This window comes from Mustela erminea, chromosome 21 (assembly GCF_009829155.1).
Source record: "Mustela erminea isolate mMusErm1 chromosome 21, mMusErm1.Pri, whole genome shotgun sequence".
Classification (NCBI taxonomy): domain Eukaryota; kingdom Metazoa; phylum Chordata; class Mammalia; order Carnivora; family Mustelidae; genus Mustela; species Mustela erminea.
Window position 1 is genome coordinate 12,598,973 of NC_045634.1, and position 27,729 is coordinate 12,626,701.

Genomic DNA, 27,729 nt, shown 5'->3' on the forward strand with positions numbered 1-27,729 from the left:
TTAATAAGATGTACTCTATAACCTTGAGAAGCTCCGAATTCCAAAAGAGGAGACAGACAAGCAAACAAACAACTATAATTCACTGAGATTACAAAATATAATAGAGATGAAAGAGAAAGCAAAAAAATAAATAAATAAATAAACCTACTAAATATGAATACAGGCTGATTAGCAACAAAATTCTCTGGCTGCTGCTGCATAGCTGGGAAAAATTCAATGTTACCACTAATTTTGGCTTTAGAAACTAAATGACCCAAATTTTAAATTAGGTTAAAACAAACATGATGGCTTCTCTTTTATTTTAAAACCCTGCTAAAAATTACAGGTTTAACTACCTACCTCTTAATGAAGCTGAACTTTGTCCCTTAGCATCAAATGGAGCTTTTGCTAACTTTACTTTAAATTTGCAAGTCCAAGTGTCTGCCCAAGCCCTATGCATATTTCATTTTGGCATATCTGCCACTCAAGCCTTATTTCTAAAGTCAAAAGACAATTATAAGTGTCTTTGCTTTTAAGGAGTCTCCATATAAAATTATGTTTGCTGCTTCTGTTATATACTCATACTACTTAAATAATGTAACATAAAAAGCATAAATCTGATTAGCTAAATGTCAGACTACCATACAAATAGTATTCTGAGTAGATTCATTTTTGCAAGCACTTTACAACTTCCTACAAACAAAAGCCGAAGAAAAAAATATTTCAAAAAGAATTTATCCCTTTTTGCTCAACATTGAGAGTCAACCCTCCAAAAAAAAAATGTTCATCCATCCTATGCAGAGTATTCCTCTCTAATGATGGCAGTGTTCTTAATTTAATCCATTACAAAAAATAAAAATAGAAATTAGAACTAGCTGTCAAAGGATCTAAGTAAATACTTAAGCTAACAATTAATTAACCCCACCCCAGAAACAAAGCAAGTATTAAAATGGAACAAAACATATCCAGCTTACCAAGGACACAAATCCTAACTTTTGATATAAAGCCATAAAATACATATATCTAGGGTATTTGGGCTTAATCCAAAGTAAAATATCATTACGAACTTCATACAATCTTATAAGAGACATACCAAATTTGTCTTCCATTAAAGACAAAAATATATTATGCCAATTAGGGATAAGAAATTGATAACACATCACTGATAATGTATTTAATCAAATGTTAACTTCTGCTCTGATTCTTTTGTTCGTATTTAATATATACCAAAAATTAACAAATTTGTTTTCATTTTTATTGTTACAAAAATTATTAAATGCATTCCTAGAGTTATATGCTACTAAGCAACAATTAAATGAGATGTTGCCATGTTGAAAATTAACCTACCCAGAATATTGTAATATATAACTATACAATGAGATCATATAATATTAGGAAACTAAAACTGGTTGGTTCAACTGAATGTTTCAAATAACAGTACCTATGACTGCAATTTGTGGGTAGCTTAGTCTAGCCATCATGAAGGAAAAAAAAGACAAAAATTTCTAAAGTACAAAAAGGGAACCAGCTATGGATTAATTCTGTATTCACATTTTCTAGGAAATAAGCTCTGACTTACTATCTTTTTAAAACCATACTCAATAGTGGGAAATAATCAAAGGTAGTATGTTTTCCAACCCTAACTACACATCAGAATCACTCATGAAAAACTATAGGTGCCAGGGGCCCACCCCAGGCATGTTGAATCAGAATTTTCAAGGTTGGAGGACACTATATTTTTCTAAAGTTGTTAAAATGATTATCACAAACAAAGGTGGAGAACCACTACTGTGATTTAATTTAGATTCAGAATACAGAAAAAAGAAATTATCATTTTACAGAATCTAAGATTCAACATTTATTCAATAATACATGTAAATCCCTGCTATCCCTGCTATGTGCCAGGTACTGCATTAGGGCATTTTTTTCCCCAAAAAGTTTATAGTCCAGTGAAAGAAAAGAGATATATAAACACGCAATTTATAATACAGGAACCTGATTTCTACAGCAGAAGGACTTTTAGGTACTACGGAATAAAACTGGAAAGACATCAAGTTGGAAAGTCAGAGACTTCCTGGAGGAAATACTGTCTGAAATCAACTTTAAAAGAAGTGAAATCCAATATCCAACCACATATTTAACTTTAAAGGATAACTCAATTAAGTCAGTACTTACAAAAAGATCCTATGGTACCACTTACCAATATTAGCCTGAAGTTGCTGGAGTAGGCTCATGTTACCTGAACAGAATTCTGGAGTTAGGTATACAATGCGGTATTTGCCTCTGTAAAAATAAGCAAACAAAAAAGAAACAGGAAAGGAAATACGCTATACTAAAGGAAACAATCATCCAGTGAACTACAACTTAAAACTGTAACACCTGACAAATTTTTAAATGATACATTACACCACTTAAAACTAAACAAACGTTCTATGTATGTATATATTCACACATATTAGTCCTCTGACTCTACTTCAACAAAGCAAAATGAAAAGTGGCTCTCAGGGGGTACTCAGCACTAAGGTGACATTAGAAGCTATGTTCTAATTTCCAGCAGTCTAGCCCCAAAACTACAGTGTTTGAGTTAAACAATCAAGTATAGGGTAAGTCATTTATGTGCTGGCAAACCACCCACATACCACCCTCCTTCTTGGAGAACTACAACCCATTACCCTCCCACTGACTCCCTCCCCATGATTAAGCCCATAGCACCCATGTTTCTCCTGTGTATTTTGTTCTCTTGCCTAAATACATCTTCTTGGGACAGGGTTAGCAACTGTATCGATGTCAAATCCATTAGTCTCTGTCCTAGATTTTGGGGGTCTGACCAAGAAACAAGCAATCAGTCCCTGCCAATGGCAAGACCTGTAATATTTGAAAAAAGTTGCTGCAGAGTGGTCTTCTCCATCTTGTGACTAGAAAAGCAGAAAATGCTCATTTCCTCAGAAGAATAAAGAAGACACACAGAGGCTATAAATAAAAGAAAGCCTTATTGTATTCTTGATACCCAATTCCAAGTCTCTTCCTAAGGGGTAGATAACTTGTGTTCACTGTGATCCATGAGACATTCCTATATCCTTAATACAAAATTCAGTATTTGCTTAAGCTAGCTTGACTTTTTTCTGTTCTGGGCAGACAGAATCCTAACTAAGACAATGTTTGTAATAGAGGTTAGTAGGGCATTAAAAATATATAGTCTCCTTTTCATTCTACCAAGTGAAAACATAAAGTAAAATAGAATGAAAATTAATTTCCCTTATAAAAAGACTTCAAAAAATTTCATCTACTGCATGCTAGGCATGGCGCTTTCATTAGGAATTAGGAACAAAATAGATATGCTTTTAATCTCATGAAATTATTCAATATTCTAATTCACATTAAAAAACAGTATAAATAACAAGCTCTGATGTCAAACTGCCCAAGGTTTGAGTCTCAATTCAACTTCTTATAAGCTAAGTGATCTTAGCTAAGTACTTAACTTTAGTGTGCCTCAGTTTCTTCAGTGTAATATAGTAATAATAACTATAAGGACAGAGGCACCTGGGTGGCTCAGTGGGTTAAAGCCTCTGCCTCCATATGAAGTAATGTATTCACTAATTAAAAAAAAGGAACGAACTATTGATATATGTAACAAGATGGGTGAATCTCAAAGTAATTATGCTGTGTGATCTACACCAGACTAAACAAGAGCACATATGATAGGACTAATTCTGTTTATGTACAATTTGAGGAAATGCAAGCTAACCTAGAGGGACAGAAAACAGATTCATAGTTACCTGGTGAGTGGGGTAAAGAAGGTAGGAAAAAGAGAGGGGGATGGATTATAAAAGGAATGAGCATACTTTGAGGATGACAGATATACGTGCATCATCTGGAGTGTGATGATGGTTTTGTGGGTGTTTACATGCCAAACTCATCAAATTAGATATATTAAGTATGTAAAAATTATTGTATGTCAATTATACCTCAATAAAGGTAATTTAAGATGTTGAAAGAGAAAAAAAACATTCAAAAAAACTTATAGGAATGTTCATAGCAGCTTTATCATTAATAGCCCTAAACTACAAACAGCTTAGGCATCTACTGATAAGGAAATGAAAAAAACAAACTATCATATTTTCATACAATGACATAGCACTCTGATATATTTTTAAAAAACCACGGACACATACAACATGAAATATTCTCAAAACCTTTTGCTGAATGAAAGAAGTCTTACAGAAAAGTTCATATTGTATGACTCCATTTATATGAAGTTCTAAAACAGGCAAAAGTATGGTAGGAAAAAAAGACAGTAGTCTGCCTTAAAATGGAGAAAGAAGGACAGACTAGGAAGGGACATGTACAAGCTTCTGGAGCGAGAGTAATACTCTATACCCTGATAGGGGTTTGGGTGATATATTTGTATGAATTTATCAAAACAATAAATACATGTACTTATGTGTGTTTACTAACAAAATACATGTTAATCTATATAAATACACACAAATTTTTGTATATGTTCGAAATTTCATTCTTATTAGGAATTAAGCCATTTAGGACTGGTGGGGCAAGAGATCTAGAATCCAGTCCCCGCTCAGCCATTAACTCATCGAATGACTTTAAGCAAATTATTTTCTCTGGGCCTCAATTTGCTCCTCAGGGAAAGGAGAAACCTACTCTCCTAATTTTTGTTCAAAACCAAAATTTTAAAACAATATGACAACAATGCTAACTTCACAGTCCAAGAACTAAAAATAATAGATTTAAGTTTGAAAGATTCTTAAATTGAACAATTCTATAAATGTACTATAAAAACAAAGTATATTTTTAAATCATGAACATTTTGTCCACAAATTAAATAAAAATTTTTATATAAAATTTTAAATAAATTATATATTTTTATATATAATTTTGTATAAAATTCTCACATACATCAGAAACCATATAAATTACTCACGATTTAATATCTTCTAGAACATTTTTTGACTGTGCTGATCCCAGAAAACAAGCTGGAATGTTGGACATTCTATAAGAAGAAAAACAAGTATTCTTAGAGCCATGTACATACTACATAGATCAACTTCATTGTTAAGGACTAAGGAAATACAATGAACAGTCCTCTTCTTTATAATCCTCACTCTTTTTGTACCTCACTAATTTGATAAACAAATTCCTCCAAAGGCAGTATTAGAAAGAAGGTTGTTGGGGCAGCTGGGTGGCTCACTTGGTTAAGCGTCTGCCTTTGGCTCAGGTCATGATCCCAGGTTCCTGGGATCGAGCCCCACTTCAGGCTCCGTGCTCAGTGGGGAACCTGCTTCTCCCTCTCCCTCTGCTCCTCCCCCTGCTTGTGCGTGCGCGCGTGCACTCTCTCGCTCTCTCTCTCTCTGTCAAATAAATAAAATCTTTTAAAAAAAGGAAAAAGAAAGCAGGTTGTCAGGGCAGGTTTTTCAGAAAAATTGCAAGCTCACATTAAAGAGGTTTAAAATTTTTCTGTAACTAAAAATTATACTTCCATGTATATACTTTATACCAAGCTAAAGAGCAAGGGTAACTAAAAGAGAAAAGAATTTTGAGATATGGACGTAAACTGGCTTAGAGTTTGCGGTTACAAAAATTTTTATTGAGACCATCTGGTAGCCTTGGATTATAAAGAACTCAAGAAAGAAGATAAGTTCTTCCACCAAAGAGTCATTTATCACTAAAAAAGACAGAGCAACATTCACAGAAATGTGTTACTGGGAACTAGATTTTAACATACATGATAGGTCACATGTTTCCCTCATGAAAGAAAAAAAGGGTGATAATGTAGCAATGAAAACATTACCAGGGCAGCTGGCTGGCTGAGTGGATAGAGCCTGCAGCTCTTCATCTTGGGGTTGTAAGCTCAAGCCCCACATTGGGTGGGTGATGACGTAAAAATGGAAGGAAGGAAGGGAGGGAAGGAAGGAGGAAGAAAACATTACTTACTTAAGCTGGAGGACTTGGTCTTCCATCAAAGAAATAAGAGGAGAGATGACAAGGCCTATCCTGCCTGAATACACAGCAGGGTACTGGAAGCACAAACTCTTTCCATATCCTGGAAATAAAAATAATACACTGATAAAAATAAAAATAAAGCCTTGGTACTTTCTTCCTACAATGTACTTGTGTGAGATGAACGGTCCCTACTAACAAGCTATCCTCCTAAGAGCTAATTTCTGCATAAATTTGAGCATCTAATCTCAGATCACTCTCTTCTGTATTTTATACCATTTGCATTTGTATTTATATTTTGAGAGTGTAATAAAAGATCACACATTTAAAAACCTTTTAAGTTTTATATTTTAGAGGACTAAGTTATCGCTTATGTACAACTTACCAGTTGCCATCACAACAACATTATCTCTCCTTTCTTCCAAAACAGAATGAATCACCTTCCACTGAACCCTGGAGGGTAAAAAGCAAAAAGGCTATTTTGTTTTACTAACAAGAAACCCAAGGACAAGTGGAAAAACATTTAATTTTTTCACTACCTCTAACAGAATTTTTCTTAAAGACTGTATGTATTTATTTTATTTTATTTTTTTAAAGATTATTTATTTATTTGACAGACAGAGATCACAAGTAGGCAGAGAGGCAGGCAGAGAGAGAGGGGGAAGCAGGCTCCCACCGAGCAGAGAGCCCAACGTAGGGCTCAATCCCAGGACCCTGGGACCACGACCCAAGCTGAAGGCAGAGGCCTCAACCCACTGAGCCACGCAGGCGCCCTATTTATTTTATTTTAGATTGTATTTATTTGTTTTATTTTAGAGAGAGCATGCACATGAGCAAGTAGAGAGAGAGGGAGAGAATCTCAAGCACACTCCATGCTGAGCACAGGCCATCAAGGGGCTCAAGCTCACCACTTGAGGAGATCACAACTGGAGCCAAAACCAAGAGTCATAAGCTTAACAGAATGACCCACCCAGGCACCCTTCTAATAGAATTTCTTTTACATTTTTGAGCTTCAATATATAGACATAAATTTATTGATTAAAATAAAAGAGGGACAACTGGGTGGCTCAGTCAGTTAAGCATCTAACTCTTGATTTTGACTCAAGTCATGATGTCAGGGTTGTGAAATGGAGCCCCATATTGGGCTCTATGCTGGGCATGGAACCTGTTTAACATTCTCTCTCCCTCTCCCTCTGCCCCTCCCGGCACTTGCATGCGCAAAAAAGTGCACGCACCCTCTCTCTCTCACACCCTCTCTCTCGTATGTGTGTGCACATGCTTTCTCTCTCTAATTAATTAATTAATTAATTAAAGAAATGCTCCAGAGGCCAGGATTACCTGAAAAGGGGCATGAGGGAACTTTCTGGAGTTACTGTAATGTTCCATATGCACATTTAAGGTTTGACCATCTTCTTACATGTAAATTTTACATCAAAAGATTACACCATAAATATTTAACTACAGCTAATGATTTATACACTGAAGTACTTAGGGAGATAAATAATGATGTCCAGTCTACCCTGAGATGCATTTTTTAAATTAGGTAGATTAAGGAATGGATAGAGAGGTGATAGATGGATATAATGATAAAGCAAGTATACTAAAATGTTGAATATACAGGTATTCATAGTAAAAAAAATTCTTTCAACTTTCCTGTACCTTTGAAAATTTTTTTAATAAAATGTTGAGGGAAAAATCAATAGGAAACGTGATCTTCTGATGGGCTGATAAGGACCTATTTTTTTCCTTATGTGAGTCCTGGTTACACTGGGTGCTTGTAAAAGTTCATTGATCTGTACATTCATGTACACTTTTCTGTATGTAGGACATAGTTTAATTAAAAAAAAATTAAGATCAAAGAAGAAGAAAGAAATGTTTCCATGGGTTAAATTTTAAATTTGCAGAATAGGAAAAATGCAGTCTAGGTTTTAACATTCTTATTAGTTTTATTCAAAATCACTTGTTCCTCACCTCATTTTTATTCACCTTATTTTAATACTTATAAATGTGCCCCTTTAGACATAAATACATTTGAATATATTAAAACTGATAAGATTATCACTATTCTTCAAACTGTTATCTCATGAATTTCTATTATCTCAGCATGCTTTGTACAGTAAGTTGTATGAAATAGACAACACAGATACTTAATGAAAAACAAGTCAACATTAAGTTAAGATTAATTTATTAATGTGTTTAAACTAGTATCTATACAGAACTCTCTATGGTAAAGAAAATCACTTTCCTCTCATAAATATAATTTGTAGATACAAATTTTAAATAAATATTATTTTAAAATAACTTTGTAGTTATTTTAGTCACTTACAGGAAATGCAGTGTAGAATGTATAAACTACAGTGAAGTTTTGCTATTACTATTAAACAGATGGATTATTTGCTATTTTTCCTTTGTGAAGAAAATTGTAAATATGCAATTTAATTAACTGAAATTATACTCACGGCTTAAAATTGGAATGGCCAAAATAGATCTTGAGGAAATTAATTTGGCTTGCATTAGGTCCTGGTAATGAATGGTCTTAAAATAAGATGAAATAGTCATTTATGTTATAATACAAGTGATAGGGAATGAAAGTTTTATTTCATCGACTTCTTTTAAAGAATACAGTGATAAGTACCAGACATCACTGTTTCCTGTCTTTTAAATCCAACTAATTCAGTCCTCTGGATACCAGCCATGATTTTATTTACTTTGATTATTACCTAATACTAAGGATTATAATTTTGTACTTCTACTACAAAATGATTCACACTTTGTCAACACTGGAAGAGAACAATGTTTTAGAATTCGCTAGTTTGCTATAGTGCTAAAATCTAACATTCAAACCCAACCATGGCAAGCGACATACCAATGCGAATTTCACAATACATCCAACTTTAAATTAATAGTAATCAGAAATTACATTACTACCACAAAGAAATCCACAGATAAAATTACATCTTCATTTTAAGCTGTCCACCAAATCCTTGACTGCAACTCTAAAGGCATAGAACAATGGAGTTACGTTGATTTTATTCAACTAATTTTTATTTTCTATGCAGGTTGAACAGTTCATGAGTGGCCAAGGCAGAGCAAAGCAAAGAATCAAGACCACTAAGCTACAAACAAATGAACATTCATTATTAGATTTCTCAGCTTTTAACAATTCTAAATAGAGAGCTAAATTGATTTGGAGATGTTATGCCTTCATTTAATATAAGAAAACAAAGAGAGTAACATTTTCTTTAACATTTTCATGTACTTTCCACCTACAATATCTATTTTAATTTTCCCACACTGTAACATTGACAAATATAGCTCTTGAGGAGTGTTCTACTTTATGAGAAGACCCCGTGGTTTGCCATAACAAATATTGTCACTTACACTTAAATAATAAGAGGTTCATTTCATGGATTCCTAACTATAGTTAGCATACACAGTATGAATATCAGTCCATTTTGCTGCCTGACATTGTGCCATTTGTTTGAAGGAATAAGTTCCTAAAAAACAAACAGCATGTATCTATGCCTTTAGCAATAATGTTTAAGTAATTATTCTTAATAATGATTTTCTACTATTTTGACAAAATACAAAATTCAGGAAGAAAAGTTTCACGTCACCAAGTGCACCAAACACCACAATGCTTCTATCCCTCTACTTTCATAAATGGTAATTGTTGCTTTATAAAGACCAAACACCAAAGCAGCTAATGACAAGGTTTTAGGACCTCATTAATTACACGCCACAAAATCCTTGCCTCCAAAATGTTTAAAAACTGGATCCTAAATGTGAGGCAGCAGTAGGTAGGAGAGGTGAGTCGTTTCAAACATGTTCCAGCGCTTACCTGCACCCTCCTCTTCTTCTTCAATAGCTTCAATCTCATCTTCGTCATCTTCAAAAGGAACATCCGGATTTCTTTCCATGTCTCTGCATTTTGAATGAACTGGATCTGCCGTGCCAGTATTTAGGTTTTCTAAAGACTGAAAGTTTAAAAGCAATCTTAAAAGCAAAACCATTGACAGTGTCGCATCTTTTTCACCCAACACAAAAGAAGTATTATTAACAGAACCTACAATTTTGTTCAAAGCTGGCAGATGTGCAACCAATACCACAAAAGAACATGTGTGCTCTAGTTTAAATATGTGTTCAAGAATGGTTTCTAAGGCATAAGGCCAAAGATGGAATACTTCCAGCATAAACAGGGTTCGTTAATAGCATATCACAAACTGCCTGTGGGGCAAGTTATCAAAATTTTGAATAAAATTTGAATTTAGAACTTTTTTTCCTTTATCATACTTCAGTGTTTTCAACTGCCAAGAGGTACATGTGAGTTTTACTGATATTTTTGTAAGGAGTTTCTCCTATCATGTGTCAGCATAAGATTTAAACAGTAAGCAAACAATAAATGTGTTTCTGTGAATTATGTGAATACATTTATGTGAATTATGAAAACAATAAAAGATGCAAATTTTAAGAATGGAATATTACAAATGTGAATAAAGTTGCTCTTTATTTTGGCTTGACAATATTGGATTTTCTCCCCTAAATGAAGATTATCTGTTTAAAGAACATTAGGATATTTCAAAATTGTTTCATCTGTACAGTTTTTTACTGAAAAGAGACAGAAGGATTATTAAACCACAGTTCTCATTTTCTCTTTTTATTAAACCTTCCATTTAATAAACTTGACTTTCATGGTTTTCTAAAAAGTGTATTCATTTCAGGCCTGGGAAAGAAAAAGAGTGATTCTGTTTCTGATTTTTTATTCAAGTCAACAAATATACTTAGAAAAGCATTTTGAAAATAAAGTTCTCTCATATGGGCATCCAGATTGCCTTCTAAGAGGTTCAATATACAATTTAAGTTTGTGGAAGTCTGCAAGTGTCCTCTACATGTGCTACTTGAACAGCACTCCTCAGAGAAATGGTTAATCATAGAATATGATTTAGTATTTATGTCCTATTATTACTATTAGCTAATATTTATTAAACACTTAGGAAATGCCAGGCTCTGAACAAGCTCTTCACAAATAACACCTTAAATAATAACAGCTATTAACTGAGTATTGAAAAGACTAAGAAACATGCCCAAAGTCACAGAGCAAATAAATGGAGACGCTGGGATTTAAACCCACATCTAAATTCAGGCTCATATTCCTAGTCACTACTTAGTGACTCCTAATCATTATATTCCTAATCATATTAGAACTATGATTCCTAATCACTACCTACTATTCCAGTTCATAACGAAGAATAAGGAACCTAATCTCATTTCGTTAAAAAAAGAACAAAAATTTCACATCAATCTAAAGATGATGAATAAAAAGCATGAATAACAATGAACTTTTGTGTTTTTCTTAATTTTCAATTAATCTGAAATTTAAGATTTTCTTATTGTCCATCCCTGGTTCATCCCTGGTTCATTCCTGACAAAGAAACTGGAGGTTGTGTATAGTGGTAGAAAATTTATAATTACAGGGGCGCCTGGGTGGCTCAGTGGTTAAAGCCTCTGCCTTCGGCTCAGGTCATGATCCCAGGGTCCTGGGATCGAGCCTCACATCGGGCTCTCTGCTCAGCGGGGAGCCTGCCTCCTTCTCCTCTCTCTCTCTCTGCCTGCCTCTCTGCCTACTTGTGGTCTGTCTGTCAAATAAATAAAAATCTTAAAAAAAAAAAAAAAGAAAGAAAAGAAAACTTATAATTACAAAATAATATTTTCAACTTTGATAATAAATTAATGGAAAATGAAATAATTTAAAACATTAGAAAATGATATATAATATATCCATAGTAACTAAAGCCAAAAGAAGTAAAGAAGAATATTGAATGTATACCAACAGAACTCCCAAATAAAAGGGGATACACATGGATGGGAAGAGAAAGAAACCTATTTCAATAGAGGAGGGCAAAATCACTACCAACATTCCAGGAAGAGATTAAAAGAAGTGACCTGACAAGAATATGTTTTATAATATGTAAGAATTAGTATACTACTACTAAAACATTCATAGGCCATATAAAGATGTAAACAAATATGAAATGGAAACAATAAATAAACAGAAATAAATAAATGGAAAATAAAATCTAATGGTTATATAAATGATAGTAATCTCATTGTGGGGGGACATTTAGAACTAGGTAATATTTTACATAATTGTCCTTTTTGAAAGAACTGGAAGTAAATTTTCATAATTTCAAACATACCTTAATCATCTCCATTTCTAAATCTTCATCACTTTCAATTACATAAGATAGATCCTCTTCTTTATCCTTAGAAGATAAATGTTTTAAAAAATATTTTGAACATTAATTTTCCAATATAATTGGCCTCATACCCTGTTTTCTACAAAATAAAGTTCCTATACACTAGATATCTGTAGACTACTTCCTCTTCTTGCCTAATAGATAAATTTATAATACCTATTTACGTGGTTATATGAGGCATAGATAGGAAGAAAGGGTAGTAAGGAAGAAGAAAAAGGAGAATAAACAGAAACAAAGAATCAAAGAAAAAGAGAAAGAAAGAAATGTAATTGGAAAGATAGACAAGAGAGACAGACTTGATATAAAGCCCACAATCTAAGACAGAGTACAAGTGCTAAGTTCAACAATAGTTAAACAATATCAAACTGTGTGTCCCAACTTAAGTACAAGAACCTCTTTACTGTGTTGAAAATTTCTATTCTATTGTAAGACAGTTGGTTCTTTTATATCCACTCATTTTTAAAAGATCACAAAAAGCTCCTATGACTATAACAATACCTTTAAATAAATCATTATTTTACAAACGGCTTCTACAAATACTTGAAAAATAGTATCAGATAAGTTATTTATACAGCTGTTGTCAATGTTTGGATATGAGAAAACTTTATAATAATTTGGGAATCCCCAGGAAGCAAGTGTCCAACAGCATGGGACCCCTGAATAAAAGAAATGTAGAAGGACCCCAAAAGTCTAATATTTAAGTTGAAAGTAGGAAAAGGAAGCATAGTCATAATTTATCTGCAAAAACCAGTCTTTAAAAGTATTTTATTTTTATTTATTTATTTATTTATTTATTTATTTATTTGAGGGGCCTGGAAGGGCAGAGGGAGAAAGAATCTTAAGCAGGCTCCTTGCCCCAATGAGGGGCCTGATCTCACAACACTGAGATCATGACCTGAGCTGAAATCAAGAGTCAGACACTTAACTGACTGAGCAACCCAGGTGCCCCTTAAAAACGGATGTTAAGGGGCGCCCTGGTGGGTCAGTGGGTTAAAAGCCTCTGTCTTCAGCTTAGGTCATGATCCCAGGGTCCTGGGATCGAGCCCCGCATCAGGTTCTGTGCTCAGCAGGGAGCCTGCTTCCCTTCCTCTCTCTTTCTCTGCCTACTTGTGATCTCTGTCAAATAAATAAAAAAAATCTTTTTTTTTTTTTAAAGATTTTATTTATTTATTTGACAGAGAGAGATCACAAGTAGGCAGAGAGGCAGGCAGAGAGAGAGAGAGAAGGAAGCAGGCTCCCTGCTGAGCAGAGAGCCCGATGCGGGACTCGATCCCAGGACCCTGAGATCATGACCTGAGCCGAAGGCAGCGGCTTAACCCACTGAGCCACCCAGGCGCCCCTAAAAAAAAATCTTAAAAAAAAAAGGATGTTAAAATAAGCTTTATAAAAAAAGAAAAAAAAATTTTTTACTTTTAAAATAGGATCTTTGGGCGCCTGGGTGGCTCAGTGGGTTAAGCCGCTGCCTTCGGCTCAGGTCATGATCTCAGGGTCCTGGGATCGAGTCCCGCATCGGGCTCTCTGCTCAGCAGGGAGCCTGCTTCCCTCTCTCTCTCTCTCTGCCTGCCTCTCCGTCTACTTGTGATTTCTCTCTGTAAAATAAATAAATAAAATCTTTAAAAAAATAAAAAAATAAAAAAAAATAAAAAAATAAAATAAAATAGGATCTTTAATAAGTAAAGAAAAAAACTGCTAATTATCACACAATAAAAATGGCAAGAATTGGGATAAAAGATGACAGATCATGAAATCCTGGTCATAATTCTATATTATGATACAAAAAATACTGTCTTAAAATGTATACCTAATAAGAAATTTTCAAAAAGCTAAAGCGTGATGCAGACATTAGCAAATGATATTTCCTAAAAGGGGAATCTGTTTTAAAAGTGGTTGGTATGAGAATAGTCTGAAAATCATTTTTTTTAAATGCATTTATATATTGGTAGACGTGATTTCTAATATAGTTACCAAACAGAATTTCTCAACTACTGAGACTTTTGACTGACATTAGAAAACTGAAGAGGGAAACAGCCCTATTAAATGACTTTCAAATTTAATTTTAAAAACTATAAACTTAGTTATTACAAAATAAAATGTACAAAATTCTACCAAATACGGGCATCATAGGTAATTTCCGAAATTAATGAAAAACAAGTGAGATAAAAAAATACAGCTACATGATACCTCATTTTATAATGTGTCTTTACAATAAAAAAAAATACAGATTTCTTCTCTAATACAACTTCAGTATTTCAAAAAACATCCTTAACTTAGCCAGGAGAAAAACAACCTCACAAATTAAACTACTCAGAACATATTAGAAATCTAAATATGAAGCTGACAGATAATATAAAATGTTTCACAACAATCTATTAAGAAAAAAACGTAGGTCACTGACTTTCCAGATAACACTAAAGGTTAGTGTCAAGTAAAAACACTAGTTTATCAGAAACACTCTCACAATAAGTAAGCAAAGAAAATCTTGTATAGGGAAATATAACTACTCCCAAAAATCAAGTTTGGAAGCGTTAACTAGTAGGAATATGGGAAATCCAAAAAAGCCATCTTTATCTATTACATCTTTATCTATTATTTATTTTTATCTATCTTTATCTATTACATAAAAATAAGGAGAAATACTAAAATACAACAAATGTGTACTGGCGTTTTAAATCCTTCCATTATAAGACCATTAAGTTGTGCTTATTATACTAAGTCAAAAACAGCAAACTATAACTCACAAGCCAAATTCAGCCCACTTTTTGTTTTTGTTAATAAAGTTTCATCAAGGTGCACCTGGGTGGCTCAGTGGGTTAAAGCCTCTGCCTTCAGTTCAGTCATGATCTCAGGGTCCTGGGATCAGGCCCGGCATCAGGCTCTCTGCTCAGCGGAGAGCCTGCTTCCTCCTCTCTCTCTCTCTGCCTGCCTCTCTGCCTACATGTGATCTCTGTCTGTCAAATAAATAAATAAAATCTTTAAAATAAATAAAGTTTCATCAAAATACAAACAAGCTCATTTGTTTGCACTTGTCTATAGTTGCTTTCACACTAAATTTTTAGACAGAATTGAACAGTAATACCAGAAAACATGTAATTGATCTGCATAGTCTAAATGTTTACTATCTGCCCTTTCACCGAAAAAAATCAGCCAACCCCTACAAATGAATAAAAATTGTTTTCTATTTTTTTAGTACCTCAGGAGATTTGCAAGTCGCATCATTATGAAATTTTTCCTGAGCCTGCTGTTCCAAAATTTGGAGGTCACGTTCTGTAATATCTAACGACATCAAACAAATTCTTTCTGTGTTCTCTTTCAACTTATTGCCTTCTTCTAATCCAGCTTCAAGCCCATCTTCTTCTTGTTTCACTTCATTTCGAAGTACATTTCCTTCATCATGTATAATTAAGTTATCAAGTGTTGTGTCCCATAGATCATCTTCAACTTCAGTAAAAATTTTCTGTTTTCTAATTTGTTTCTGTTGTACTCTGTCAGCAGCTGGATCTTCCAATGGTAATAACTGAACAGTCTCGGCAGAACCAAGTATCATCTTCCTCAATGAATACAGATTTTCTGAAATATCACGTAATAATACAGAAATCCTAAAAAAATTAAGAAAGGGTAATTCAACTTTAACTTCAATAACTACCAGCACAGTTGTAATGCTTTTTTGTAAGTACAAGCTTTCTAAATTGACCTTCATTTAAAGGACACACTGGATTACAGTTATTCTTCATTCCCTAATAACCAAATATGCTTACAGCTATTGGCTACTCCCTAGTACAGCAAGGTACTTCTGCATTCAACTTATATACTTACTAAGCATATATGCTTATAAGCATGTTGACTTGTATGCTTCCTAATTGTCAGTAGTGTTTAGTCCCAAACTAATTCTTTATACCAGATATACTTTTTATGGTAATTGATTTAATTAAATATGTCAAATCAATGACACATGACCACAAAAAAAAATTTACACTGAACATGTTAAAAGACACAGCAATTTCCTTTTTTAAATTTTATTTTATTTTATTTATTTATTTGACAGAGAGAGAGAGATCACAAGTAGGCAGAGAGGCAGGCAGAGAGGGGAAAGCAGGCTCCCTGCTGAGCAGAGAGCCAGATGTGGGGCTTGATCCCAGGACCCTAAGATCATGACCCGAGCCAAAGGTAGAGGCTTAACCCACTGAGCCACCCAGGCGCCCCAGCAATTTCCTTTTTTAAAAAAAGTTCTGTCTGATTAACTATAGTCAAAACAACTATAAGAGGAGAAAAAATCTTAAACACTCCTAAGACTATGCCATCAGATTCTTTCAAGTGTCTTGTTTCCATTCCATTTTAAAGAAACTAAAACTAGAAATTGCCGGTGATACATAATGAGTGTGCTTTAAGCAAGAACCACTCTGCAGAATTCCAAAGAGTAGTCCTATATTTAATGAAGAAACCATGATGAGTATCAAAACATTGGGACACAAATAAACACTAATATATTAAGTTAGAAGAAAATTTTTATGATCCCACGTTTTAACTAAATGACTCAATTTGCCAATCAATTACTTGTTCCAACTGTAACATATAAGGGTTTTTATGTTATAATTCGAAAATGATGCTGTTGTGCATGTTCAATAATCACAAAACCCGACATATATTCTTTGGAACAGAAAATAAATTGAACAAAAAACTTCCCATCAGTGCAAAACTGTAAAAGGTAAGAAAATATGGAAAAGATGTACATCAATAAATACGAATTTCTTAACTCCTTAGTTATAATTGCTAATATAACATTTTAACTAAGTGACTTTATTTTTTTTTTTAAGATTTATTTATTTATTTATTTGAGAAAGAGAGCATGAGCAAGAGAGATAAGCAGGAGCAGGGGGAAGGGCAAAGGAAGAGGGAGAAGCAGACTCCTGCTGAGCAGGGAGCCTGATGCAGGGCTGGATCCCAGGACCCTGAAATCATAACCTGAGCAGATGCTTATCTAACTGAGCTACCCAGGCACCCCTAACTAAGTGACTTTAAACAGCTATTTAGGGACACCTGGGTGGCTCAGTTGGTTAAGCGGTTGCCTTCAGCTCAGGTCATGATCCCGGCATCCTGGGATCGAGTCCCACATCCGGCTCCTTGCTCGGCAGGAAGCCTGCTTCTCCCTCTGCCTCTGCCTGCCACTCTGTCTGCCTGTGCTCACTCTCTCTGACCAAAAAAAAAAAAAAAACCAGCTATTTATAACAAACCTGGTTAACTGGAAAGGAAAACCACTGCTAGAGTGTAAAATAAAGCATACTATCTACTGGTTATAGGGTTTATTAAAGCAATTTTTAATTACTTCATAAAAGTATAAGTTCGATGGAGAGGAGAGAATAAAAGAAAAGAGACATTTTTCCTATTTAATTAACACTTTTGATTAGCTTTTCTAATTCTTCTGTATTGAAAAGAATACTTAATAAAATCCAATATGACTTTTAAAGTTTTATATTGACGATTCAAATAAAAATTTGGTCATTTATGTAACAAAACTATCAAAAATGTTGAGTTGTTTCATGATTTTCTTCCATGCTAAAAATAGCACCAAAGTTGGGCTCAAGCTTAAAGTGCCAAGTCTACATCAATATAAATAAAAACAAAATCAAAATTAAATTCAAAATCTAAAAACTAATTCTCACATTCTAAAATTTTCAAATCTTATAAAGAATAGTCAGTATTATACAGTTATTCAAATATAAGAACTTACATAAATACTTTAGTAGGAACAGATATGTGACACTATTTAATCGTTAAATGCATGGGAATGTTGTAATACATAAACATAGAGACAGTGACATACAGATTGATAAAGACTGTAAGGGCTTCTTTATTCTGTGCTATCAGAGAATGGCATGTCCCATTAAGATAACTATTTACTCCAACAAATATCAAACGATGTCTTCAGTAAGACATAATATACATTTCCTTCTTTCCTAGGATTGTTATTATGCATATTAGTAGCCTACAGAAAGCCTCAACACGCAACAGAATGTTAAGTACACGACAGCAATACAACAGATGTGTAATGAATTTAAATCAGTGAGTAAGTAGTATTGTATAATCCAATAGCTTCCAGGGCCACTGAAGCATAAAGCTGTTCCCTCTGTAACAAAACTCAAACTACTCTATTTTAAAGTTCTCAATTGTAATTTTTCTACTTTTGTCTACTCCTTCACAGACTGCCAGCTGTAACTGCCAGCTATGGTCATGTGCATAACATTTCTCATCAATACCTTGTTTTCATTTTAACTGGATAGCTAAGCTTGTCGAACTGTATCTATAAATGAGAAGAAAATAAGCTCTGAATGTGCCCTCATGCCCTCCACTGGAAATACAGTTAAATATGAGTTTGAATTCATGATTATGACATGTATTTTAGCATGCAGAGGTCTTTTTTGTTCCTCTCTGGTTCTGAGGTGTAAGTTAGGCATTACTGTAGACTTCTTACAAAGAACCTGAAATAAGAAATTTAACTAGTTCTTAATTGACACAAACTTGACAAGATCTTTCTTTACTAAAATGAATCAAGTATTTCCCATTCTCAAGTTTTAAGAAAACTTATCTTAGCTTTGTTATTACAAAGCAAAGCATTAAAGGAGATATAAATTACATTCAATAGATAGTTTAAGTGCTAGAACAAATTCTGAAATACATGTAAACATCACGTAAACAGTAATTATTTTTCTTTCATAGAGGAAAAATGTGAAATTGAATACAAAATGGCTTAATTGTTACCCATCCCCATTTGACAGTTATGTCTTTCAGAAATTCTCAGTTACATTAAAACTATTAAAACAAATAGGACAAAAAGGGACTTTGAAAAGAGCTAAATCTCTGTATCATATTTTGAAATATCAGAATCAAAATTTATCACAAATCTCATCTAAAAAAATACACTAACACTGCATTTTGTCAGAATCAGAATTCTATTTCAACTAACTGCTTGACATTCTACAAAGTATTTTTGCCTCAATATATAACTACATTGTAATCATTCTCTGTTCAAGAGCATTCCTGGTATTGGAAGAAGTCATTCAGCAATTACGGCTAGGGAAAGTCCTGGTTCCAGAAAGAGTTAGCTACAAGGCACTGATAATCCAATGTCTATTAATCCAAATATCTCAAATTATGTAGGGCTTCAAACATAAAATGGCATTTAAAATCTGAATTCCCCTTGTTCTAACAGCCTAGTGATTATATAAAATTCCTATTTAATAATCAGATAAAAACATGAAAAAAGAAGCTATTCAATATAAAAATTATTTGTATGTATATATTTTAGGTGACCAAACTATGAATATAATTAAATGAGAGATGCCTGTAAACAAAAGAAAAAGACAATTTTGAATCTAAAGTACTTTCCTTTCTGTGGACATCTGAATTTTATTTTGCCTTGTTTCATGAAACATCCTACGAAGCAGATAGAAAAGCCTTAAACTTCTTGATGGGCAATTTAACACACTGGAAAAATATTTCTCAAATTTATAGATCAGGCTGTGGGCATGTGTTGAAGCAAATTTCTATCTGTCAACGCACATGAGGCTGACAGCAGACTTGTCCACACAGACCTTGCAGGCCAGAAAGGACTGGCATAACATATTCTACGTGCTAAATGGGAAGAATATGCAGCCAAGAATACTTCATACAGCAAGGCCGTCATTCAGAATAGGAGAGACAAAGAGTTTCCAGGACAAACAAAAACTAAAGAAATTTGTGAACACTAAACCAGTCCTGCAAGAAAAATTAAAGGGGGGGCACCTGGGTGGCTCAGTGGGTTAAGCCGCTGCCTTCAGCTCAGGTCATGATCTCAGGGTCCTGGGATCGAGTCCCACATGGGGCTCTCTGCTCAGCAGGGAGCCTGCTTCCCTTCCTCTCTCTCTGCCTGCCTCTCCGTCTACTTGTGATTTCTCTCTGTCAAATAAATAAATAAAATCTTTAAAAAAAAAAAAAAAAAGAAAAAGAAAAATTAAAGGGGATCCTTTGAGCAGAGAGAGAGCCAAAAAGTAACAAAGACCGAAAGGTACAGAGACAATATATAGGAACAATAACTTTACAGGTAATACAATGGCACTAAATTTATATCTTTTGAGGCACCTGGGTGGCTCAGTCGGTTAAGTGGCTGCCATCAGTTCAGGTCATGATCCCAGGGTCCTGGGATAGAGCCCCACATCAGGCTCCCTGCTCAGTGGAGAGTCTGCTTCTCCCTCTCCCTCTGCCTTCCACTCTGCCTACTTGTGTTCTATGTCTCTATCAAATAAATAAATAAAATCTTCTTTTAAAAAATTAATTAACTAAATAAATTTATATCTTTTGATAATTATTCTGAATGTAAATGCACTAAATGCTCCTATCAAAAGATATGGGGTATCAGAATGGATAAAAAAAATAAGTTCCATCAATATGCTGCCTATAAGAAACTCATTTTAGATCCCCAAACACCACTAGATTGAAAATGAGGGGGTACGGGGAAAAAAAAGGAAGTAAGGAGGTGGCGAACCATTTATCATGCTAATGGAAATCAAAAGAAAGCTGGAAGGCCATTTTTATATCACAAAAACTAGATTTTTTTTTTAAAGATTTTATTTATTTATTTGTCAGAGACAGAGGGAGAGAGAGCGAGCGAGCACAGGCAGACAGAGAGGCAGGCAGAGGCAGAGGGAGAAGCAGGCTCCCTGCCGAGCAAGGAGCCCGATGTGGGACTCGATCCCAGGACCCTGGGATCATGACCTGAGCTGAAGCTAGCTGCTTAACCAACTGAGCCACCCAGGCATCCCAAAAAACTAGATTTTGAACTAAAGACTGTAATAAGAGATGAAGAAGGGCACTACATCATAATAAAGGGGTCCATTCAACAAAAAGATCTAATAATTATAAATATTTATGCCCCTAACTTGGGAGCATCCAATTATATAAACCTAACAAAATTTCAAAAACTCACTGATAATTATAAATAATTGTAGGGAACATTAATAATCTGCTCACAGCAAAGGACAAATCATCAAAGTAAAAGATCAACAAGGAAACAAGAGCTTTGAATGACACACTGGGCGAGATGGACTTAACAGATATATATAGTGCATTTCATCCTAAAGCACCAGAACACACATTCTTTTCCAGTGTACATTGAACATTCTCCAGAAGAGATCACATCCTGGGTCACAAATCAGATCTCAACCAGTACAAAAACACTGAGATCATATCATGCATATTTTTAGACCACAAGCTATGAAACTTGAAGTCAGCTACAAAAAAGAAATTTGGAAGGACCACAAATACATGGAGATTAAAGAACATCATACTAAAGAATGAATGGGTCAAACAGCAAATTAAAGAATTTTAAAAATACATGGAAGCAAATGAAAATGAAAACAGTTCAAAACCTTTAGGATGCAGCAAAGGCAGCCCTAAGAGGGAAAAATATAGCAATATAGACCTTTTTCAAGAAACAAAGTCTCAAATATACAACCTAACCTTACACCTAAAGCCTAAATCCAGCAGGAAAACAGAAATAATAAAGATCAAAGCAGAAATCAATGACAGAGAAATCAAAAACATAGTAGACCACATGAACAAAACTAGGAGCTGGTTCTTTAAAAGAATCAATAAGACTGATAAACCCCTAGCCAGCCTTATCAAATATAAAAGAGAAAGGACCCAAATTAAAATTATGAATGAAGGAGGAGAGCTCACAACCAACACCAAAGAAATACAAACAATTATAAGAGAATATTATGAGCAATTATACGCCAACAAATTAGACAATCTGGAAGATATGGATAAATTCCTAGAAACTTATAAACTACTAAGACTGACACAGAAGAAATAGAAAACCTGAATAAACCTATAACCAGAAAGAAAATTGAATCAGTAATCAAAAATCTCTGAACAAAAAGTCCAGGGCCAAATGTCTTCCGAAAGGAGATCTACCAAACATTTAAAGAAGATTTAATACCTATTTTTCTGAAACTGTTTCAAAAAAAAGAGAAATGGACAAAAACTTCCAAACTCATTTCGTAAGGCCAGCACTACCATGATCCCAAAACCAGACAAAGACCCCACTGGAAAGGAGATTTGCAGCCAATATCCATGATGAACACAGATGCAAAAATTCTCACCAAGATATTAGCCAATAGGTAGGTCCCAGAGTACATTAACAGGATTTACTCCTGGGCTGCAGGGGTGGTTGAATATGTGCAAATCAACTGATGTGATACACCACATTGATGAAAGAAAGAAGAACTATATGATTCTCTCAATAGATGCAGAAAAAGCATTTGACAAAATACAACATCCTTTCTTGATTTAAAAACCTCCTCCATGTAGGGATAGAGGAAACATACCTCAATATCATGAAAGTCATATACAGAAAACCCACAGCACATATCATCCACAATGGGGGAAAAACAGAGCTTTTCCAATAAGGTCAGGCACATGACAGGGATGTCTACTCTCACTACTGTTATTTAACATAGTACTGCAAGTCCCAGCCTCAGCAATCAGACAATAAAAAGAAATAAAAGGGATCCAAATCAACAAAGAAGAGGTCAAACTTTCACTCCCTGCAGACAAAATGATACCCTATGTAGAAAACTCTAAAGACTCCACCCAAAAACTGCTAGAACTGATAGAGGAATTCAGCAAAGTCACAGGATATAAAATCAATCCATAGAACTCAGTTGCATTTCTATACACTAACAACGAGGCAGAAGAAAGAGAAAGCAAGGAATCAATCCCACTTACAATTGCACCAAAAACCATAGGATACCTAGAAACAAACCTAACCAAAGAGCTAAAAGATCTGTACTCTGAAAACTATACAATGCTTGCAAAAGAAACTGAGGAAGACAAAAAGAAATGGAAAAATGTTCCAGCTCATGGATTAAAAGAACAAATATTGTTAAATGTCTACACCACCCAAAACAATCTACACATTAAATGCAATCCCTATCAAAAGACCATCAACATTTTTCAGAGCTGGAACAAACAATTCTAAAATTTGTATGGAACCAGAAAAGACCCTAAACAGCCAGAGTAATGATGGAAAAGAAAACCAAGGCTGGAGACATCACAATTCTGGACTTTATGCTCTATTACAAAGCTGTAATCATTAAGACAGTATGACACTGGCACAAAAACAGACATGTAGATCAACAGAACAGAATAGAGAGCCCAGATATGGACCCAAAACTATATGGTCAACTAATCTTCGACAAAACAGGAAAGAACATTCAATGGAAAAAAGACAGTCTCTTCAACAAACGGTGTTGGGAAAATTGCAGAAGAATAAAACTGGACCACTTTCTTATACCACACACAAAAATAAACTCAAAATGGATGAAAAACCTAAATGTGACATAGGAATCCATCATTGGACATAGGACATAGAAATCCTAAAAAAGAATTCAGGCAACAACCTCTTCGACCTTGGCCACAGAAACTTCTTGCTAGACAGGTCTCCAAATGTAAGGGAAACAAAAGCAAATATGAACTATTAGGACTTCATCAGGATAAAAGCTTTAGTGCAGCAAAGGAAACAGTCAAAACTAAAAGGCAATCTATGGAATGGGAGAAGATATTGACTTATCAGACAAAGGGCTAATATCCAAAATATATAAAGAATTTAGCAGTCCCAACATCCCCCCCCCAAAAAAAAAAATCCAGGCAAGAAATGGGCAGAAGACATGAACAGACATTTCTCCAAAGAAGACATACAAATGGCCAAGAGACACATGAAAAGATGCTCAACAGCACTTGGCATCAGGGAAATACAAATCAAAACCACACTGAGGTAGCATTTCACACCTGGCATCAGGGAAATACAAATCAAAACCACACTGAGATAGCATTTCACACCTGACAGAATGGCTAAAACAAACAACTCAGGAGATGACAGATGTTGGCAAGGTTGTGGAAAAAGGGGAACCCTCTTACACTACTAGCAGAAATGCAAACTGGTGCAGCCACTCTGAAAACAATATGGAGATTCGTCAAAAAGTTAAAAATAGAAGTACCCTATGACCAAGCAGTTGCACTACTAGGTATTTATCCAAAGGATACAAACATAATGATTCAAAGGAGCATCTGCACCCCAATGTTTATAGCAGCAATGTCCATAATAACCAAAATATGGAAAGAGCCCAGATGTCCACTGATTTATGAGTAGATAAAGATGTGGTATATATCCACACATATATCTATGAATGGATAAGGATGTGGTACACACACACACACACACACACACACACACAAGATGTGGTATATATCCACATACATACATTATGAATGGATAAAGATGTGGTACACACACACACACACACACACACGATGTGGTATATATCCACATATATATGTATGAATGGATAAATACGTGGTGTGTATACACACACACACACACACACACGATGAGGTATATATCCACATATATATGTATGAATGGATAAATATGTGGTGTGTATACACACACACACACACACACACACAGGAATATTACTCAGCCATCAAAAAGAATGAAATCTTTAGGAGCACCTGGGTGGCTCAGTGGAGTAGGGGGTCTGTCTTCATCTCAGGTCCTGATCCTAGTGTCCTGGGATCAAGTTCTAAGTTGGGCTCCCTGTTCTGCAGGAAAACTACTTCTCCCTCTCCCTCTGCCTCTTGTTCCCCCTGTTCATTCCCTCTCTCTCAAATAAAAAGTTTTAAAAATCTTTAAAAAAAAAATGAATGAAATCTTGCCACTTGCAACGACCTGGATGGAACTAGAAGGTATTATGCTAAGCAAAATAATTCAGTCAAAGACAGACAAATACCAGGTGATTTTACCCACCTATGGAATTTAAGAAACAAAACAGATGAACATAGGGGAAGGAAAGAAAAATAAAATAAGACAAAAACAGAGAGGGAAGCAAACCATAAGAGACTCTTAACTACAGCAAACAAACTGAAGATTGCTGGAAGGGATGTTAAGTGGGGGGATGGAGTAGTTTGGTGATGGGCATTAAGGAGGGAACATGATGTAATGAGCACTGAGTGTTATATGCAACTGATGAGTCACTAAATTCTACCCCTGAAACTAATACTATAGTATACGTTAACTAGATGGAATTTAAATAAAAAATTTCTGAGTCTACCTTAACAAACAGTAATTCTTTATAAATAGGAATGTGAAGTAAGAACAAACAGAATTGATAAAAACAGGTAATATTTAACCTCTGCGGATCTTCCACTTTTTTCCAAGTGTCAGGGAGATGCTTAGCCAGATCCATCATATTCCCAGAGATTGATGTCAGTTGTTTCTTCACATCACTAGGTAGCATTTCCTCCTCTGGACAAAAAGAATCAATGTTAATTTTCAAACCACAAAGCAGAGGGATTTATTTAGTCATTTATTTAAACAGTGTTAGGGTTCCATTTTCACTTTCTTTCCTTAAGCAAATTCCAGCAAAAGGAATTTCTTTATTTTACCTCCATGTCACCTCAGTCACTTTACTTCCCTTTCAGATTTTTGCTACTTGAATTTTAGAATAAATTCCAAATGATCTACATTCATACACATTACAACCAGCGGTTAGCAATCTAGACTGAGGAAGGCAGAAATGAGAAACTGAACCCATCTACACTATCTCAAAATCAGAACAGATTTCTGCAGGCTCTTACTTACGAAACATAGTTCAGTAAACATAACCTGAGCCAACAGCCAAGCCTCACTTCCCTTCTCATCAATCATGACCAAAATAAAATGCAAACCTTTCTAATCAGCGATCATCTTCCAAACTCTCAACTTCATTCTGTCTGGCACATCCTTCTCCATCAACACCACGCCTGCCTGCCTTCCTCAAACCCTTCTCCTGCTTAGAGTTCCTTAGAGCTCATCACCATTTTCTCTTGTCCTCAAAAGTCCAGCTCCGCTGAAGCATGTGACAAGTCCCATCTGCTATTCCTGATTGCTGCATACTTCGACCTCAAAATCACATTCTTTCATTCACTGAAGATTTCACTGCCTGGTTCACAGTCTTTCCCTTCACTGCTACTCCTGTGATAATTCCACCTAAAATTGTGGCCTTTTCAGTGCTTTGATCCTTCCATTTCCAACAATCTTTTCCTCAAATGACCTCAGCCACCCATTCCTAGACATTTGACCTTATAAATGCCAATAAAGTCACTACTTTCAAACTTCAATGGTAAGCATTCCACCCGCCCTCGGAACACCAGCATGCTGGCTTGCCTTCCAGGATGCCCTCCCCAACACAACTATGCTTTCACACTTTCAGAATCGAATCCACTGATCGCAGCACCTTTTCCATACACCTTATTCTTCCCACTCCCACTCCCCACCAAGTCTTTTTTTCCTTTCTTGCCCATATTATAATAATCATTCCCTTGTAGGACTTGGACCTCTTTTGCTCCTTCCTCCCTCCATGATACTTTTTATCTAGGAAAACCCCTACTCTAATTAAACCCAGCTCTTTTACCTACTTGATGCCTATATTCACACAGCTGACTATAACTGAAGATAAAACACAGCCAAGATGACTCAGCTCGCTTTAAATTCATGACATAGATCTCAAAGGAACTCTCAGTAGACTGTTAAATATTCTGTATTTCCCACTTTTCTACTATCAAGATGAATATTTCATATCTCTTTCTTTCTCTCCAAGCCTCTAACATCTGCTTTCTCCTCCTTTTACTCAAGGAACAACTTCACCCTTCATAACACTAAGAAAATAGAAAAAGGAAACTATCTCATCCCCCCCCCCCATCTGCTAATTAGTCTGTACTCACGGAACTACTCTTATTTACAGCAAAATTCCATGAAAGACTTGTCCACACATACGGTCTCAAATTTTCTACTCCCACTTTCCCCTAAGCCTTTACCCCCACCAGCACAGCATGGCTGCTTTGGGAAAGATTATCCCGTGACCTCCACGCTGTCAAATCTAATGGTCAGGTCTAGTTCCTCATCTCCTTCAGAATCTCAGCTATTTGAAAGAGCTGATAATTCCTTCCTCCTTAAAATACGTTCTTTCTGTGGCTTCTGGACACAACACATCTTGACATTCTGTCTTCCACCACCACCTCTTCTTAGACCTTCTCCACTGCACTTTCCTCCTCTCCCTGATCTCTAAATGTCAGTATGCCCTCGATAGCAATATGTGGACCTCCTCTGTTCTTTATTCCAGTCACTGCCTCTTTCATCTCATCTCCTTCTACTGCTTTAACTGCCATCTGTACCTTGATGTTTCCCAAAGTTACATCTCCAATCTCAACCTTATCCCTGAACTCCAGAATCACATTTCCAACTGTGATATCTGCCTGAATATCAATAAGCACCTAAAATTTAGCATATCCAAAACTGAAATCTAGATTTTTCTCACCCAATCCCCCTTTCCCATAACCTTTCCACCATAACTGATCCTTCCATTAACTCAGCTGATCCAACCAAAATATGTTTATTGTCCTCTCAGTCTCTGGATCTTTCCCCTACGGAGAATTCATTGGCAAATCCTTCACAATTTATACCTTCAAA

At 35.1% G+C, this 27,729-nt stretch overlaps 1 protein-coding gene across 7 annotated transcripts in view; it reads right to left on the reverse strand.

Moving 5' to 3' along the window:
• WRN (WRN RecQ like helicase) overlaps positions 1 to 27,729 on the reverse strand; it is a 143,545-nt gene that overhangs the window by 72,450 nt on the left and 43,366 nt on the right. For all 7 annotated transcript variants that reach the window (XM_032328821.1, XM_032328820.1, XM_032328822.1 and 4 more), the window contains 9 exons: positions 25,413 to 25,527; positions 15,382 to 15,787; positions 12,132 to 12,197; positions 9,776 to 9,911; positions 8,394 to 8,469; positions 6,320 to 6,387; positions 5,929 to 6,037; positions 4,919 to 4,987; positions 2,180 to 2,262 (listed from right to left, as the gene is read on the reverse strand). In XM_032328821.1, coding sequence (XP_032184712.1) covers positions 2,180 to 2,262; positions 4,919 to 4,987; positions 5,929 to 6,037; positions 6,320 to 6,387; positions 8,394 to 8,469; positions 9,776 to 9,911; positions 12,132 to 12,197; positions 15,382 to 15,787; positions 25,413 to 25,527 — 1,128 coding nt within the window. The remainder of the gene's footprint in view (positions 1 to 2,179; positions 2,263 to 4,918; positions 4,988 to 5,928; positions 6,038 to 6,319; positions 6,388 to 8,393; positions 8,470 to 9,775; positions 9,912 to 12,131; positions 12,198 to 15,381; positions 15,788 to 25,412; positions 25,528 to 27,729) is intronic.